Source organism: Nicotiana tomentosiformis, chromosome 8, assembly GCF_000390325.3.
Source record: "Nicotiana tomentosiformis chromosome 8, ASM39032v3, whole genome shotgun sequence".
NCBI classification, from domain to species: Eukaryota; Viridiplantae; Streptophyta; class Magnoliopsida; order Solanales; family Solanaceae; genus Nicotiana; species Nicotiana tomentosiformis.
In genome coordinates, this window is record NC_090819.1 from 87,834,859 (window position 1) to 87,852,447 (window position 17,589).

Consider the following 17,589-nt stretch of genomic DNA (forward strand, 5'->3'; position numbering starts at 1 on the left):
TTTGATCTTGGGTCACTTAATGAAACGACGTAGTTTTGAGGCAAAACTACGTCGTTCCGGACCCTTTCAAAGGCAGCCCCTTATCTTGCACTTTTGGCCACTTTCTCTTTCAAATTTAGCTCAATTTCTTTCTTAATCCTACTTATTAAATTAAATTTACACAAACAAATAAATTAATTAAGTAACTTATTCAAATGATCAATTAACTAGATTAATTCACCAATTGAATAGTTAGTTAATTCCTAAAATGCACAAATAAAGAAAGAACTATTTTTTGGTAGTTTTATGATAGGAAATATGCAATCAAAGACACAAAAATTGGGAAATATAATTAAAGCAACAAAACACTAATGACTTTAGGAGGTGTTAAAATAGTACAAAAATTAGGTATTCACATTCATAATATTGTGATTCACATTGTAGCTTTTTGATCATCAAGTTATCCGAAACTAGATTACTCACATTTAGCAAATAACAAAATTGTTAACTTGAAAAGAGAATTATTATTATTATTTTATGTAGTTTAATGGAGATAATGAATTAATACTTCTAACATTAAAAGAAAAGAAAGAACAGACCCTTTCAAATAATCTCAAAATAAGATATTTTCAACTAATTACTAAATAAGATATTTCAAATTTATTATTCCGTTGATTAGCCTTAGAAGTTTTTATGTGAAATATTAAATTGCTAATCTAATCAGTTTTGTTTCATACATTTATTTTTATGAAGACGTGGGTGAGAGCTTATGTTTCGTCTTTTTAGCCCTTGCACCACATTCACGTATCATATTGTTTGTTTAAAGTGTATTATTCTTTTTCAAAGTTTTATTTCAAAAAAAAACTTTTATTTGAAATTATTATTTGTTTCCCACCAGATTTGGTATTGCATCTAATGTAAATTTATTTTGCGCTCTTCTAACAGGTTGCTTGGATTACTCGGTTGCACAACTGGTAATATTTATAATTTTTGCATACTAGAATTCTTTCAATATACTAACTAAAATAATAATAGCTATTGCTAGCGCAAGAAATTAAAGTTTTTAACTTTTTTAAAATTGTTTTTCTATTTTAAACAAGAATGTTAAATTGTAATAGAAAGAACATAACCTAATCTTACATTGTTCATTATATATTTTATTTTTGTTTGTCCACCTACACTATCTAAGTAGAATCAATCCCCAATGTTGGATTACATTTACTGTAATATATTTTCTCTCATGACTAACTTTATGTTGCAACTTTAAGAATGATATAAATGTTGATGTTCACGACGGATCAACCGAAACAGATGAAAAGAAATATATAGCAGGAATATCATCTATAAGAAAATATTATGTGAAATATATTTATTATATGTTTGTACCTCACAACATTAAAATAAGCAGCAAAAAACACATATATCTAATTAAAATTTGATTGTTCATCTTCTTATGTTCAGACAATATCCAATCACCTTGATACTGACTTAAAATTTACCATACGACGGCCCAATATTAATCATTCGCACAAATTTATACTTTATTTCTTTCATCATAATTATTTTTTCAAATATTTTTTCATATGTATAATTCGGCATACACGTGCAACGCACGTGCCGAGAAACTAGTTTGAATAAAAAGTCTCAACGTCATCTCTAAATTTCTCATGTTCTAAGCTCACAGGAACTTTGGACGTTCCAGTTTCCTTGCTAGAGCTTACAAAAATTTATTGATGTTCGTCTCTAATGAAATGTAATTAACATATTGCATTTTGGTCACTACAAAATGCAAATACCTAGTTTTTTACTAAGGTTATTATAAATAGGTAATTTTACAAAGAGTATACTGCTATATGATTTACTGTTATAGGTAAATAGTTATTATAAAAGTGAATGTACCATAAAAATAAATTTTAAAGAATATATTAAAATATTATTACAAAAGATTGTTGGTATAGAAAGGTATAATTGTATATGTCGAAGAAAATGAATAGGCCATTCAGATAGAGATAGTGAGAAGGAAAATGCTCAAAGAATTTCATGAATTAGCGATTGAAATGTACTTGCCCAAGCGCTTTTTAGGCCAACTCAGTTCTCCTATCCATCGGTCTAATGCACTAGGCTCATCTCATGCAGGGAAAAGCCCGGGAATCAAATCCCCTCTTCTGCTGGCGGGAACAAAAGTTGTCGGAGGCGATGCGATGATACTCACCTCAGCCTCTCTCGCAACATTACACTACTAGAAATTCGGTAAAAACCGACCAACGTTGGTCGGTAATGACCAAAAACCGACCAAAACGCGACCATTTACGTGTGGACGGTATTTTTGTGGTCGGAAAGGAATACCGACCAAAGTTGGTCGGAAATTACCGACCAACTTTGGTCGGTCAATTAAATTCAAAAAAAAATATTGCAAAAAAAACCGACCAAAGTTGGTCGGTATTTTAATTATGTAATAAAAAGATTCACCATCTGGGAATCGAACCGGGGTCTGTACTGTGGCAGGATACTATTCTACCACTAGACCATTGGTACATTTTGTTTTAAGATTGTCTTTTATTTGATTTATACTCTTTAATTGTATTTTCGCACGAAAATAACCGACCAAAGTTGGTCGATTTTATTAAAAAGTAAAATTACTGACCAAAATTGATCGGTTTTTTTAAATGACCCGCCGAATTAACCGACCAATTTTGGTCAATTTTTTTAATATTAATTTTTATTTATTTTAATTGAAAAATCGACCAAAGTTGGTCGGTTTCTTGAAACATAAATTTTGCGGGACTCAAAAATAGTTTCCCGCATTTTTGCGCTAAAGAAAACCGACCAAAGTTGGTCGGTTTCAAAAAAAAAAATATATATATATTTTAAAAAACCGACCAACTTTGGTCGGTTTTTTGACCGACCAAAGTTGGTCGGTCGACCTTGGTCAGTTTTTGCCGAATTTTTAGTAGTGTTAGTTACCAGATTCATTCAGTGACAGCCTTAGGATAAGAAAATCCTTTATTTTCATTTAAGAAATAGGCGACCACTCTCTCTTACTTTCTTTCATTTAGTTAGGCGTTGTAAAGGATCTAGCTTGAAAAAGACTCTTCACCTACTCAATTGGAATGACTCTTACCTTTAATTATCTTTTACTCAAATAAGTCCCTCTCGGAGCTATTCCCCGGCATTGTGTCTTCTTTCTCCTTACTCAAAGAATAAAGCCATAAGCCGAACAGAATATGGACTTGATGACTCTTACTCTTATTTTATGTTATAGAATTTTTTTTCTTAGCTCTTGTGCGCATTCATCAGCTAGTTGTAATATTGGACAACACTTACGCCATTAACGACTACGAAAAGGGGGAGGCCACTAGCTTTTAGAAAGATTTTTGATGGTCCATACATGTGAACTCATCCTTCATCTCATCAAAGGCATGACAGATTTGAAGGACACCTAGGCACGCATGAGACGGATTAGAGGGCGCGTTCAAAAAAGCTTTCAAGCTTTGTCTTTGTAACGATATCTTGCGCTCGGATTAGAGGGCGCCTTCAAAAAAGCTTTCAAGCTTTGTCTTTGTAACGATATCTTGCACTCTCAAGCGAGCGAGAAGAGTTCATAATAAGGCTGACAAATGGGCCGGTTCAGGTCCGGGACCGCGACTCATGTTGGTTTCTGGGCCTAAACGGTCCTTAATCGGATAAGTCCGTGACCATGGAGGTGGGCCGGTCTTCTGGGTCGGTCCTTCACATTGAGCCTGCGAGATCGGAACCGTTTGAGACCGGGACCGGTCCTTGGCGGGCCTAAACGGTCCCAAACAGTCCCAACGGTCATAATTTAAAAAAAAAAATCTGACCGTTTGGGATTGCAAAAATCTGGTCGTTGGCAATTTATAAAATAGCCATTTAACTCCTCCCCCCTTGTTTTAACCCCAAACTTTTTATAATTATATTTTTTCCCTTTTTTCAACTATAAATACCTCCTCATTCTTTTATTTTTCTCACAAAACCATCAATCTCTCTCTAATTTTCTTCTATAATTGCTACTATTGTTTACTTTATTGTTACAATTTGTGAAAAAATTGTGAAGTTGGTGAATTAAAATCTTCAAGTCTTCAACGATAATCAATTTTCAATAAGTTGTTCGTCAATTCGATAAACTCGTTCCAACTCTCATTTTTTAATATTATAGATTTATTTATTTTATTTATTTTCTATTATTTGATAAATTACGATGTCTTCCTTAAAAAAAAATTTTGGTAAAAATAATGAAAAATTCAAGAGTGGTGAATCTAGTGGCCAATCTGTTCCTCCTCCACTTCCCCCGGCTCCCCGACCCAAACCCCGTACCCGTCCTACACCTGCTATTCTTGATATTGATAATAGTTTATTATAATTTACTGAGAATCAATTTTGCCATAATGTTGGAGCTGGTGAACAATTAGACCATGAATTAATGAATGCTCTTTATTTTAATCCAACTATTGATGAAAATGATGAGGAGGAAATAGACTTTGATGAAACGCAACCGGATGACGATACACCCACTAGTCCTGCTCCTGAAGTTAACCCAACTAATGATAATCCAAATGATGCCTCGTCTTACTCTTGTTACTACCCCTATTTTTTCTAGACAACGTACCAAACGGACAGAAACATTAATTGTTTGAACACTTTTTACTCAACTAATTTTACAAAATAAGGCTAAGTGTAAAACTTGTGGCAAGGAATTAACTTTTAAATATTTTGGAGGTCGGGGGGAGGGGGGAACTTTGGCTAGACACATATTGATACACCCTCAAGATAAAGCCAAATATCTTCGTATGAAAGCCTTGGCCGAGGGGACAAGTGTACCTACTCCTCGTCAGGCTGACCCTAGTACCGGGTCAAATCAATTTCAACCGGGAATTAACACTTGTCAACCTTAGTTCATAAACATAAATTTCTTTGACGGGTGATCGGATCTTAGAATCCTTAGGAAAATGTAAGCACTTGTATGCAAGCAAGACTTCTCTGTGGGAATACCCGGCTATCTCCTACTTTAAATAGAGAAAATCTCTGAAATTCTCTGATGCTGGGATTATGTCTAAAAAACTTTGTATTACAGTCTCCGCTGACGATCATTTTTTTCTTTTCATAAGATCTATTCTTAGGATAGAGCGTTAATAGCTTTTCTCTTTTATATGGGATATGGTTTTAGAGAACTCCTAGAATAGGATTCCCATGCTAAATAAAATAATATACTGGTGATATTGATTATAGAATCTTATGAATCAAGCACGGTACACTTTCTATATCTCTTCCGTCTATAAGGTAAATAGCTTAGCTTAGAGCACAGCATGTTCGCCACCACACCGGCTGGCTTGTGCATTGGCTCTATTACCAGCAGGTTTTTCCGCGAATGTAAGTTGTTTGACAGCTTTACGCGAATCCACACTAGCTAACCTTACATACATGTACGAACTCCATGGTTTATTAGAGAAATTTTATTCAGGAACCTCCTATAACCATCCTCATTGATGATGAAATGGATAGTTTAGCTAATTGATGTGTCACCCTCTTACCAGAAGCGAAGAGGTACTTGAGAGAATGGATGGCAGGGGCCCCTAATCGAACGCAAAAGTGGGTTCCACTAAGTAGTTGGAGGCGTTTTCTTTGAACTCAAAAATAATTTCACTTGAATTCTTCGTGCAAGTGAGTTGGAGGCCCTTAACCCTTTCTTATTATAAGTAAGATAGGTTGTCTTGGTTCCGTTCAAATCTGAATTTTTATGAATATGGAACCTCATTCACTATATTTTAATGCTCTGAATAATTGTCTTGTTCCCGTACGGATTTGAGTATGAAAGGCCCACCCCAAAGAGCGAATAGTATTTTTTCGTCATGCGGATTAGTTTCGATCACTCCCTTAAGAATAAGAGGCAATAATAGAGAGAATTCGTCTGTCTCTTGCCACCTAAAACTCTGCCAAGAGAGCGCTACGTTTGGTCTTATGTATCCATAGAATGCTATGCGTTCTCCACTTTCGGATCTCGCATGGCCGGCTTTCTCAATATTCAATCTAACTTCAGAAAATCGGACTCACCAAGGATGGTGAATGGGCAATACGTAGAGGTTGCGTCGCTTGATTGAAAGTTCATATCTTTCAATTTTCCTCTATCTCCGGCTAGAAAAGGATGTATGTGTCAAACTTTGATGTCTCACTCATTTAGATACGATGAGATAATCATATAATTTCGGGTATCTCAGATAATTAGGAAAGTGGAGTAATTGTGAAGACTAGCGGGAAGAAAACCTTAGAAGTATCAAATTCACCGAATGGATATCTTCAAGACAGGTGGGTTAAAATCCTATGGGAAGTTAATACATAGACAACCCCTCGAACTTAACACAATTTTTCATTTAGACACCTTAACAAGAGGTGTGACCTATCAGACACTTGAAATATGCCTAAATGTATCTATTAAACACAGTTTGCTGACATGGCAAAAATCTGCTTCTCACCTCTTTATAGGCGCGCGAACATGTACAAATCATAATTTCTTTTACTCCAAACAAACATATTTTTCAAATCCTCCTTTACAACTACGACCAGTCACAAACTATAAGCCTTCATTGCTGCGAGTACCTCCATCAAGAAAACAAATATCGCTAATTCCCACGACCATATCTGAAATCTCCATTTCTTTCTCACTCAATTTTTAAAAGTGCTCTTATTTTGAACGAAATTTCACTCTGTTTCAGAAATTAAAACTATTGGATCAACAGCTCATAAAGGGCGAAATGTGTGTTGTGGAGTGAGAATTAGAAAATGTGGAGTTGGGTGAGGGGAAAAGAGGAGGCGGGTGTTGAAGGACAATTGAAGACAAGCAGCATGGTATGAACTTGTATGTGTTGATGTATTATTTTTCTTGAAGATGAAAGAGTTGCAGCGCGAGAATTCTTGCCGGTGAAAGCTGGAAGAAAGGCTCTGTTTGAAAAATGAAGAGAAAACAATAGATAATGTTGGAAAAGACACGTGTTGGCCTTTCATTCGTTGTTTTGGCCACACAATTGTGTAAACTGCGTGCGCTCTAGTTTTGGGAATTGAGTGTCACTGAGGTGTTCAATAGATGCATTTTAGGCATACTTCAAGTGTCTATTGTATTTGCCCTTAGAAATAAATTGTGATTTCGAGATTTTCGATGTAGGCAACTTATTAAACTGCTGCTGAATCCAGGGACAAACAAGAGACAACTTGACAACAATCGATCATCCACTTACTAGGTTTATATTTTGACTAGAGTAGCCACAACCAATGAATCAATCGCTTCTTGCAATATATCAAACAAAAACATGCAGATTTAAGGCGGTGTTGCCAAAATTCTTTGAGCTTCCCCTAACACGTAGTGTAGCCTACAATCCCATGAATGGCATTCGCAATCCTCCAAGTATTATGATTCCAACAAAATAAACAGCAAAGACGAGAACTATTTGAAGTGCACGGAAAGAATAGTAGGAAGATTGCAGATCCATCCAAATATGAAAAAGATCAGTGAGACCCGAGTAAAGATGTTCTGCAGCTGCAAATTAAATCACAAAAGTTGTCGAGGCTAGCAAACATCACCAAATGACTTGTCCAAAATATTCATTCACTAACAGATCATAAATAGCTCACATCCAAAAATTCCTCTGTGGAAGGAATCGAAGATACTCGCATGATCATCCTTTTCCTTGCACGCAAACAGCCTAAACACTAGCTACATCTACCAGTGAAACCAATTATAATAGACGTGCATAACAAATTATTCAACCATAAATCAGAAGCACACACCGGAACACTCAAGTAATAAATATCCAACATGCTGTCCAGACCCCAATACAGAGGGGCAGTCTATCCATATGAGTATAACCATAGTCGTAGAATGGTGAAAAACCAACTATGTCCAAAGTACTTGATACCTAGCAACTACACATGGTTCTACTCCCTATCCTGAATCAGGAGATCCATCTCCATAGGAAACCAGACCTGCCTTCCCAGGGGGACTCGCCGAAGATGATCTTGACTTATCTTTGCTGCCTTGCTTTGGTGACTGAGAATCCCGAGATGACCTCGACTCTGATCGGCTTCTGCTCCGAGAAGGTGATTTACGCCGATCAGCAGATGGCGACCTGCGATATCTGTCCACAGGAGAACGACTATTCACGGGACTTCGGCTATAACGACGAGCACGGTGACGCACAGGACTACGAGATAGGCTTCGGCTTCTTCTGCCTCTGTATCTGCATTTAGGGAGTTCTAGGTTAGCATCTCTGACAAAGATAAGTCTAACAATAATAGCAGATAGCAGAAATCCCAGACCTGGGTGGCGTTCTTCCTCTAGGTGGACTCCTGTAACGTCTAGGTGACCTTCTGTATCTCGAATATCTTTCAAAAAAGCCAAACAGTTAGGTGGATTCGTATATTAATGAGAAAAAGTTTCTATTTCAATTCCTGTAAGAGTTAGATAGGCTTGTGCTGCTCACCTGTCACCATAACGGTATGGCCTAACAGGGGACCGATCAGGAGATCGACTCCTGTATCTACGAACATAAGAGTAACGCTCACTAAAGCCCCTTCCCCTCCTGATGCGCTTGGGAGATCCATCCACTGAAGCGCTTCTTGAAGAGCTCCTTGCTGGGGATCTTACCCTACGACCTGCACTTACAGGACTTCTTGAATAGCTGCGTCTATTGTTTCTGCTAGGAACCCTACCTGGACTTCGGCTTGGGCTTCGCCTAGAAGGAACCCTACCCGAACTTCTGCTTGCACTCCGTCGAGAAGACCTAACAGGGCTTCTGCTTGGGCTCCTTCCTGAAGGCCTAACCCTAGAAGGAACCCTGCCCGAACTTCTGCTTATACTCCTCCGCGAAGACCTAACAGGACTTCTGCTTGGGCTCCTTCGAGAAGGCCTAACAGGGCTTCTGCTTGGACTCCTCCTATAAGATCCAACTGGGCTTCGACTTTTTGATTTCCATGATTTCCTCGATGAGGTTCTGGGTGGACTCGGGCTAAGTCGCCTTCTGGGAGACGCTGAGGGACTCCTGCTGCTCCTTCGTCGTGAATGAGCTCTCACTGGAGGACTCACACTGACACTTGCTCCCCTCTTGACTCTCACTGGGCTTCTACTAATGCTTCGTGCTGGACTACTGCTACCACTTTTAACCACGCTGATGCTCCTATGCGAGACGCGACGAGGACTTCCACTGCGACTTGGACTTCTGCTTGCACTGCGTCTGGATCTAACACTTGGACTCCTGCTCACACTGTGTTTTGGGCTAACACTTCGACTTCTGCTCAGACTCCTCCGAGGACTAATGCTCATACTCCTACTCATTGTCCTTTTGGGACTTATGCTTCTGCTCCTGCTCAATGACTTCTAATAAAATTCTGGATCTGGAAGAATCCATAAGCATAAACAATAACTGAGGTGCAATGAGAAATGTAGAATGAACCTAGATTTGCCAGGGTGATCATCCACTACATCAGGCTGCCTATCAACATATTTATCAGATCTATCTTCTACTTTGGTATGATTGCTTTGACGCTCTCCATTTTCCTTGGGCAAGTCTGCCTCCTCTCCTTCAAAAATGTCAGTTGCCTCTTTCTTGTCATGAAGAGAAACTGCTTCTCCCTCCTCAAGTGAAGGAGAACGATTGCCTTCTGCAAAATGTCCATAAACCAGTTACCCACAAGCAAGTTACATCATACAGATTTTTCAAAGAAGCAAGAAGATTGCATTATGACCAGTTAGATTAAATGTCACTTGCATACTGTAAACGCAAAAATAAATCTGTAGAATTCAGTAGTCAATCCATAATAGTACACATATGAAACAAGGGTAGACAGTTCAACAAAGTTAGAAGCAGAATCTACTTATGTTTCATAACCCATACAGGATTTCATGGGGATTCACTCAAATTTTTAGAAATAAATCTGCCTATGCATTTAAACAGAGTAAGTAGAAATTATGCATAAACAGCAAGTGGCCTTTGGGACACCAAATTACACTGATACCCGTACTGACCATGATTCTACTTTCTTCCTTAACAACGGCAACCACAAACCCTAGTTCGTTCTCCAATATCCAATCAGACACTTAATTCTCCCCGATGAAAAGGATCTTGAAATAGTAGAACAGGGAAAAGGAGTGAGTAGGAGACTATATCCAATACTTTTAACTAGAAAGTGTGTACAACAATAGCTTTTTGATGGAGATGAAGAATCAGAAGTACCATCACGGAAAAGAACTTATAGAAAACCAGAAGCAATGTTATAAAACTCCAGAAATTTTAGAAAAAATTATAAAATAGAAGGGATCAAGAGTTGACAGCAACAAGTGAAGAAAAGGAAATACACAGAGAAAAAGAAAGGGAAATGGAGAGCCCAAGAAAATATCTAATTATCATGAAAAATCACAAAGTTCAGTAATAGAAATTACAGGTGAAGTTTCTGGGATAATTGGTGTGTATAAAAGAACACTAAACAACAATGTCAATCACTTAAACTATCGAGAGCCTATTTGGAAGGCCAACTTGTAATTAGATTTGGCTGTAATTGGGTATAATTACATTGTTTTGGCATGTGGTCCGGCCAACTAATTACTTGGTCAGAATGGACAATTACACCTTCCAGTTATCAAGGGAGAGGTGAGAATTGCTGGTAATTACATGTCGTAATTACAAGGTAACTTTCAATTCTCTTCTATTTTTCTTTTTCAAGTATATTATTCTTTTTACACACCATTTCATTTCAAATATATGAGGAGCACTGCACCCAAGGGTGTGGCCTAGTGGTCAATGAAGTGGGTGAGAACCATGAGGTCTCAGGTTCAAATCCCAGCGGAGGCAAATACAAGGTGTTTTCTTCCCATCTATCCAAGCCTTAGTGGATAGAGTTACCTGGTACCTGTTGCTGGTGGGAGGTGGCAGGTACCCCGTGGAATTAGTCGAGCGCAAGTTGGCCCGGACACCACGGTTATCAAAATATATATATATATATGAGGAGCACTTACTTAAAATAATTCCATGTTTTACTAGCTTTGTTTTTTGTTCATTAATATAGATATTTGTTATAGAAAAATACTTTGGAAACTCCTATACATATTTTTGCTCTTTAAAAAGTACTAATCATGAATTTCATATTGTATTCACATGAATTGGAAGATACCGATTATTCTTCATGATATTATTACCAATTTATAATTAATTTAAAGGTTACCAATTTATAATTATTTAATATACCTTTAAGAAAATAATTCATTCTAAATACGTAGTAATAAATGATATGTAATATTTCTTATATACACATATTTGTCACATAAAAGTTTATTTACTTCATCTAAAAAAAGTTCATTTAAATTTTTTATTATTAACTTTTATTTTAAAATAAAAATATCTAAACATGTAATTATAACTTGTACAACCAAACATGACACTGGGAATTACACTATAATTACATTAATGCAAACAAACAAGTCTTTGCAATTACTATATTGTATAATTACTAGGTTGTGCAATTACTACCCTAGTAATCACATAGCCTAGTAACAACACAGTGGTTTCCAAACACACCTTAACTGCTCCATCCTGAATGAGAATTGTTCACTAATAGGCTTGGAACCTCGGCTGATGTGAAAAAAACTCCAAGGGTGCAACCGCACACACCTAACACAGAACGCTGACTACGAAAAGATTGAAATAATTTTTAACAGAATAAGACTTCGAAAATACAGTGGCTCTGGGGGGATCATGCAGTTAAGCTTATTATTTGAAGTAACCTTATACTTGCTTGCCTTTGAATAGATATTAGACTTCCCATTCCACATGTGCAATATAATACAGATAAACCTTAACATCAGTAACAAATTGTTGTTCTTATTGCGTAACTATACACAAGATTATTTTACAGTTAATTAACAACTCTCGCCACTATTTTATGGCCTATTGCAGCAATTATACTGGACGGAACCATCTTATGGAGTTCAAAAGCATGCAAAATTCAGGTGCTCGTCTTTTATGCCTCCCAAGTTACGAGAGTTTTCCATGCATACAAAAAAGTAAATGCTGAGACACATATATGACTACACAATTGACTCCTGATACCAGAGATGATCAAGGAGCACGTCTGTGTAACAGAAGGCGTAGAGACCTGCAATTATAAGGTTCAGGAAATACCAGTTTTCTTTTCCATACTTTTGTGCTTCCCTTCAGAACCTCGTTTTACACCATCATCTTCAGAACTACTATCATGTCCATTCTCATTTTCTGAAAGACTATCTGATGCCCTGGAAAAAGAATATTGGAAAGAAAAGAAGAAAAAGAACTTCAGCCTCCTAAATTCACTCACGTACTTAAGAGATGGCAAGTTATCATTAACTTAGGAAATTATGAAAATATTACAACTGTTACCACCCATTATTGAACATATGGCATCTAAAATTCTACAACTTAACAACATATGGGACACAAGATAGAACACAGAAAAGCAACCTTTTTGATCTGCGTTTTGATTTCTTATCACGCCTTTTGCGCCTTTTCTCACGTCGCTTCTCCTTTCTTTTAGCACGTCTATGCCTGTCTCTTTTAGATCTCTTCCTCTTCCTCCGCCTATCATCACTGGATGAGCTAATTTCTGATTCAGAAGATACATCCAAGTCAGAATCACTATCAGACTCAGAAGACTCAGTATCACTATCTGTAGAGCTCTCTGATTCCGATGTGTAGTATCTCCTTCTCTTTTTTCTTCTTTCTTTGGAGGATTTTTTGTGCTTCCCATTTTTCAATTTGTTTAATTTTCTCTTATCTGCACCAAGAAGAAGTAAAATCAAATAAAGCCTCACAACACAAACAGCATACTCAATTAACAAAAACTAGAAGGGAAACAATATGACAGTAAAGAAATGTTTTAAAGCAAGCTGCCAAGAGAAATGAAACTTCAGAAGTCTCACAATCAGGTAACTCGCCGCAGTTGATTATCTTCACAGTTACATTAGGTTTTCCCTCTTCATTTCCCACACTCTCAATCTTCTTAAGAACTTCAAGGCCATCAATAAGTATCCCAAAGACAATGCATTTCCTGTTAAGAAAGTTAATGAAGCAGTTCATAAAAGCAAGCTTCCAGCAGAGCAGAAAATATCAACCAGCATCCACAAGCGGCAGTATACTTGTAACTACAATTATAACAAACCTGTCAAGATGATGGTCAGCCTGAAAGGTGATAGAAAATATAGAACCACGTGCATCACGATCAGCAATTGCCATAGATAGTAGACCTTGGGCATCATGTTTTAGCTTCGGCACCTCATCTGAAATATTCAAAAGATTACACTTGTTATAAATCCTGTCTTGTTTTCTCTCAAAAATGTAATTTATTAGTTCAGGATATCACATCAAAGTAATAAATCTACAGGACATTGCAAATATTGCACCTCCAAAAGGTGATGCTACAATTGACAGGCAACTAATTGCATATGAAGAAAGTGCACTATACCATGAATTACAAACTGAGACCAACAAGATAATTGTAATTTGCAACGTATGCTCTCTCACTAGCCAGTATTTCCAGAAGTAACATAACCTATACTACAATTGCTTGTAAAATTCTGGTTTTGCGTAAAATGATAAAAGGGATTCATTAATGAACCTTCCCCAAAGATATTTTCCAAGACAATTACCTAGATCGAGAGAATAGTTTGGGTGTCAATATATAGCGAACATATGATGTCAATATACAGATAACACAAGTATTATTACCCAGCAAATTGCAGCTTTGCCAATCCACATTTTGGCTCTCATGACAGGTTTCTAGGTAATGATAACTAATCAGAAATTCTACCACACAGTTGAGTACTGTTCTGAACCGATAACCAATTACCTCAGTTCTGCAGTATAGTTATAATAGAGTTCCCTGGGATTTTTCTGAACAAATGAACCACACAGAACAATCAAAACAAGGCTTAATCTCTAGGAAAGAAAACAAACTTCAATTAAATTTCCAATTCTCAAACTATCATTAAGTAGAAAACCAAAAACAATATCAACAAAAGCACAGGCAACATAGCATTCATGTCCCCTACCATTGTCTGAGAGGAAACAATGTCCAATATCAATGGATTGAAGCTCCCATGCAGCGTAGAATTAGATCAAAGTCAGCCCCAACCTTCACAGGCAATACAAAAGGAAACCCATTTTCTTTCAAGATAAATGATTTTTTGCTAAAAGAAATACACACTGTTGTTTGCGTGGATTTACTACTCATTATATCCTAGTCTACCAAAAGAATTAGGCCATGCATTCAATACATGAGACAATCATCAAGCGGTCATAAAAGTTGAGGCAAATTTCAAAATAAAGGTCGGAATAATGAAAGAGAGGTCTCACCTGGAAACTTTCCTCCATAGATACTTTCCCCATAGTTCCCTGCAAAGAAGTAGGCATATTAACTCCGGAATTTTAACCAGAACCTGTTCCTGAGTCTCGGACTGGCATGTTTGACTGAGTCAAGAGATTCTTACTGGGCTAACACGTAAAGCTCAAAATTAAAACCAAAAAGATAAGCTGACCCACTAGTACTTAGGAAGCAATTAATATAAGTCAAACAAACACTGGATTATTGCTGATCAATAGTTATAAACAAAACTTAATGCAGTATGTTGATCAAAGGCATACCATCTTGTCTCAGCAAGTCGCCAGCCTGAAATAGATAAGGGAAAAAACAATTAGTTAACTACCATTAAAGTGCATAAACGGAGAGCCTTATTATATGCTGAAGCTCATCAATACAGAGGACAAACAACTCAGTTAACACAACCTTAAAACTACATCACAAGATATGCAGTCGTGACCATCAGCCCTGCATCCTACAGCATAAACAAGGATATCTGACTAAAATGAAACGCCACTTCTTAGCCGTGCTCGACCACAGAGCTAAGAACTATGCAGTGGAACACATTCAAACTACATGTGAATAGAACCTGCACCTCCAGAGCCTACAAACATACCTGAGCCACAGATCCCTTGACAATGCGATGGAAAAATGTTCCTTTATAATGCAACGGTTTTCCAGTCTTAGAGCTGACTCCTTTCTCCCCTGAAGAGAAACAATTTCTTCCTATATCAGTTGAGGATACCAAGCACTTAACATGGAGATGGACAAGCATCCAAGAAAAGGAAGAAGATAAAGATCACTTCCCCACTAGATGACTAGTCATGTCACGAAATTATCTATAACATAAGGAATCAATAACCCAGGCACCTTGAACCAACATCCAACAGCAACCAGCCAATACATAGCACTTGTTAAGGTGACCGAACCATTTCTCTATACTTTATTTTCCTAGACAAAAATATTACGATTGAGCTGCCAAACTTCCAGGAAGAAAGTGACGAACTAGAGGGTGTCTTATCTACCTGTTCCTGTAATGTGCATTGTGAGTAGTTCTTGATCCATAAATTGTTTGCTACACACTGTACATTTTCGTTTTATGTGCAGTTGCCAGTTAGTTCACAACATATGTCCTTCCAGTAAGTTCACTATATATCCTCCTTTTTTGTCTTTTGATAAAGCACAGTACCTATCCTTCTTTTCATGGGTAGTTACCTTAACATGAGCAAGCATCATATATTTTTAGCACAATAAAGAGAGAATTGAAAGACAGCAAGAAAGGTTGAGAGATTTCACTATGTAATGGTATGTTACAGTTTGGCACCAAAAATATATGGCTTTGGATCTTTCAAAAAGAGAGAACTAACAACTACTCAAAGTGAATCCCTACTATATCTGATTAAGTTTACCATTTATAATTTCCACATTTGGGACAACAATTTGTAGCACTAAGCCCCATAGAGTAGCTTTATAGATATAAAATGTGCTTCATGTGATGGAACCACAAGACAATCAAAATACAAATAACGTCTGAATGCAGGTTAGAAGTATGTTAATGGGAAGAATTCAGCGGAATACAGACAGGACAAGAGGCCACACAATAGAATGAAACTAGAAAACCAATCTGAAAAGCTTAAGACTTTAATATGATACACAAGCAGCACTCTTGTAGTTGTCACCTGTACAAAGTGCACGAAAGTTTTCTGCGGTTTTTGGAGCAATATCTGTGAAAAGCTGCAAATAAGAGAACTCACGGGAGTTAACTGTAAGTATCTCGTTTTGTGAGTTCAAATGCTTATATTTAGGGATAACAAATTCAGCTATTGGATAGCTTGATACCTCAAAAACCATTCTTTCAACTGGATCGCCATCAATAGAAACATCAAGGAACACCAGTTGTTTCTTCTTACTCATGTTTATGATACTTGTTGCTTCACGACCTCAAGCTGGCAGGTATATCTTCAGCAATGAAAGAGATAAGTAAAGGCGTGAAATATGAAGAAGGTTGCAATTCTGCTTTGACTATGACAATGAAAGACACAACTTAAGGAGATACAAGACGTTTGTAGCAGATAAATGTGCTTGGATAGCTGTAGCTTTTTCTTTCTTTCTTTAATATTTGTGAGTGGACAAGAGTGGGTTGCTCTACTTACAACCAAGAGGTTGTGAGTTCGAGAACCTCTCTACCCCAGGGTAGGGGTAAGGTCTGCATACGCACTACCCTCCCCAGAGCCTACTAGTGAAATTATACTGGGTTATTGTTGCTGTTGTTTAATATTTGTGAGTGGAAGGAGAGTGTCTCAAACAAAAAACAACCTTGAGCAATTCATCATTGATGAAAAACTAAACATGTTCTCAATAAAACTCAGAAACTTGAAAAACTTTTGAGTAAACGCATCCTGAATATCCCTACAGGTTCATTCAATATCTTTAGCTAGTTAGTTATATTATACAGGATCTGCAAACAGAAATCACATCCTGTCATAAATTTCAATCACGGGGATATCCTACTCACTACCAAAAACTCTACAGTCTCTCACATACCCTAATTTCACTTAACAACAACCAATTAACTACAAAAGACAATTACTACTAAATACAGCATTTTAAGAGAAAACATATTCACACAATTTCATAGTTAATAGGGTCAGCTACCAACACCGATAACCAAATAGCTAATACCGCAAACTCACCCCAGTTTTACAATAATCAGCAAGGAAATTAAGAAAATAATGATAGAAAGCAGTCACAAAAAAAAAAAAAACAATATTATCTCAAAATTGAGCAGAAGGGAAAGATGTGTACCTGAAAACTGGACATCAAGAAGATGAAGGAAGCTTAGAGTGAGATGTAAGGAGGAGAGCGGCGATAAAGCTATGAAGCTTTAGGGTTTCTCTCTCACTCGTCTAAATTTATCTTCTCTAATTTCTTTACTATATCAGATTTTATAATTATAGGCCCTTCGAGAGGAAAAAAAAAGAAAACAGTTTGGAAGATGCGACAATTCCTGTTAGGGGCATAATTGTCAAGACAACAAAGTACACCATGTATGAAGTAGGCACTTCTTTTCTCTCAACTAAATTGATCTTTTAAACTAAAAAATTTGTTGTGATTTATTCACACACAAAAACAAAACAAAAAAAACTACACAATTGTTCTAGATGAATTTCCAATTCTTAGGACCAATTTTTTTTTTTTTTTGTAATAAATGTGAATATTACCATA

At 36.8% G+C, this 17,589-nt stretch overlaps 1 protein-coding gene across 5 annotated transcripts; it reads right to left on the bottom strand.

Annotated features, from left to right (window-relative positions):
• Positions 1–7,708: 7,708 nt before the first annotated feature.
• LOC104110817 (peptidyl-prolyl cis-trans isomerase CYP95) lies at positions 7,709–17,310 on the bottom strand. Of its 5 annotated transcripts, none has more exons than XM_033659874.2 (14): positions 17,170–17,310; positions 16,204–16,323; positions 16,044–16,098; positions 14,981–15,069; positions 14,649–14,673; positions 14,361–14,399; positions 13,168–13,285; positions 12,929–13,056; positions 12,471–12,783; positions 12,156–12,265; positions 9,435–9,642; positions 8,466–9,338; positions 8,302–8,367; positions 7,709–8,222 (listed from the first exon to the last, which is right to left on the bottom strand). In XM_033659874.2, exons 2-14 carry the CDS (start codon positions 16,276–16,278, stop codon positions 7,928–7,930), a joined length of 2,394 nt encoding a protein of 797 aa, XP_033515765.1. In that variant the 5' UTR covers positions 16,279–16,323; positions 17,170–17,310; the 3' UTR covers positions 7,709–7,927. The 5 variants fall into 5 exon arrangements, with proteins under 5 accessions (XP_033515765.1, XP_009618666.1, XP_033515768.1 ...); XM_009620371.4 differs by having other exon boundaries at positions 8,466–9,344; XM_033659877.2 differs by lacking the exons at positions 16,044–16,098; positions 16,204–16,323; positions 17,170–17,310 and adding exons at positions 14,057–14,139; positions 14,791–14,839 and having other exon boundaries at positions 8,466–9,344; positions 14,981–15,075.
• Positions 17,311–17,589: the final 279 nt, after the last annotated feature.

Coding starts and splice junctions, on each gene's coding strand:
- LOC104110817 (XM_009620371.4), bottom strand. CDS start 16,278: ATGAGTAAGAAGAAACAACTGGTGTTCCTTGATGTTTCTATTGATGGC. Junction 9,643..12,155: donor AAGTATGGAAAAGAAAACTG/GTATTTCCTGAA, acceptor GACATTTTGCAG/AAGGCAATCGTTCTCCTTCA. Junction 8,368..8,465: donor CCATACCGTTATGGTGACAG/GTGAGCAGCACA, acceptor CTTTTTTGAAAG/ATATTCGAGATACAGAAGGT.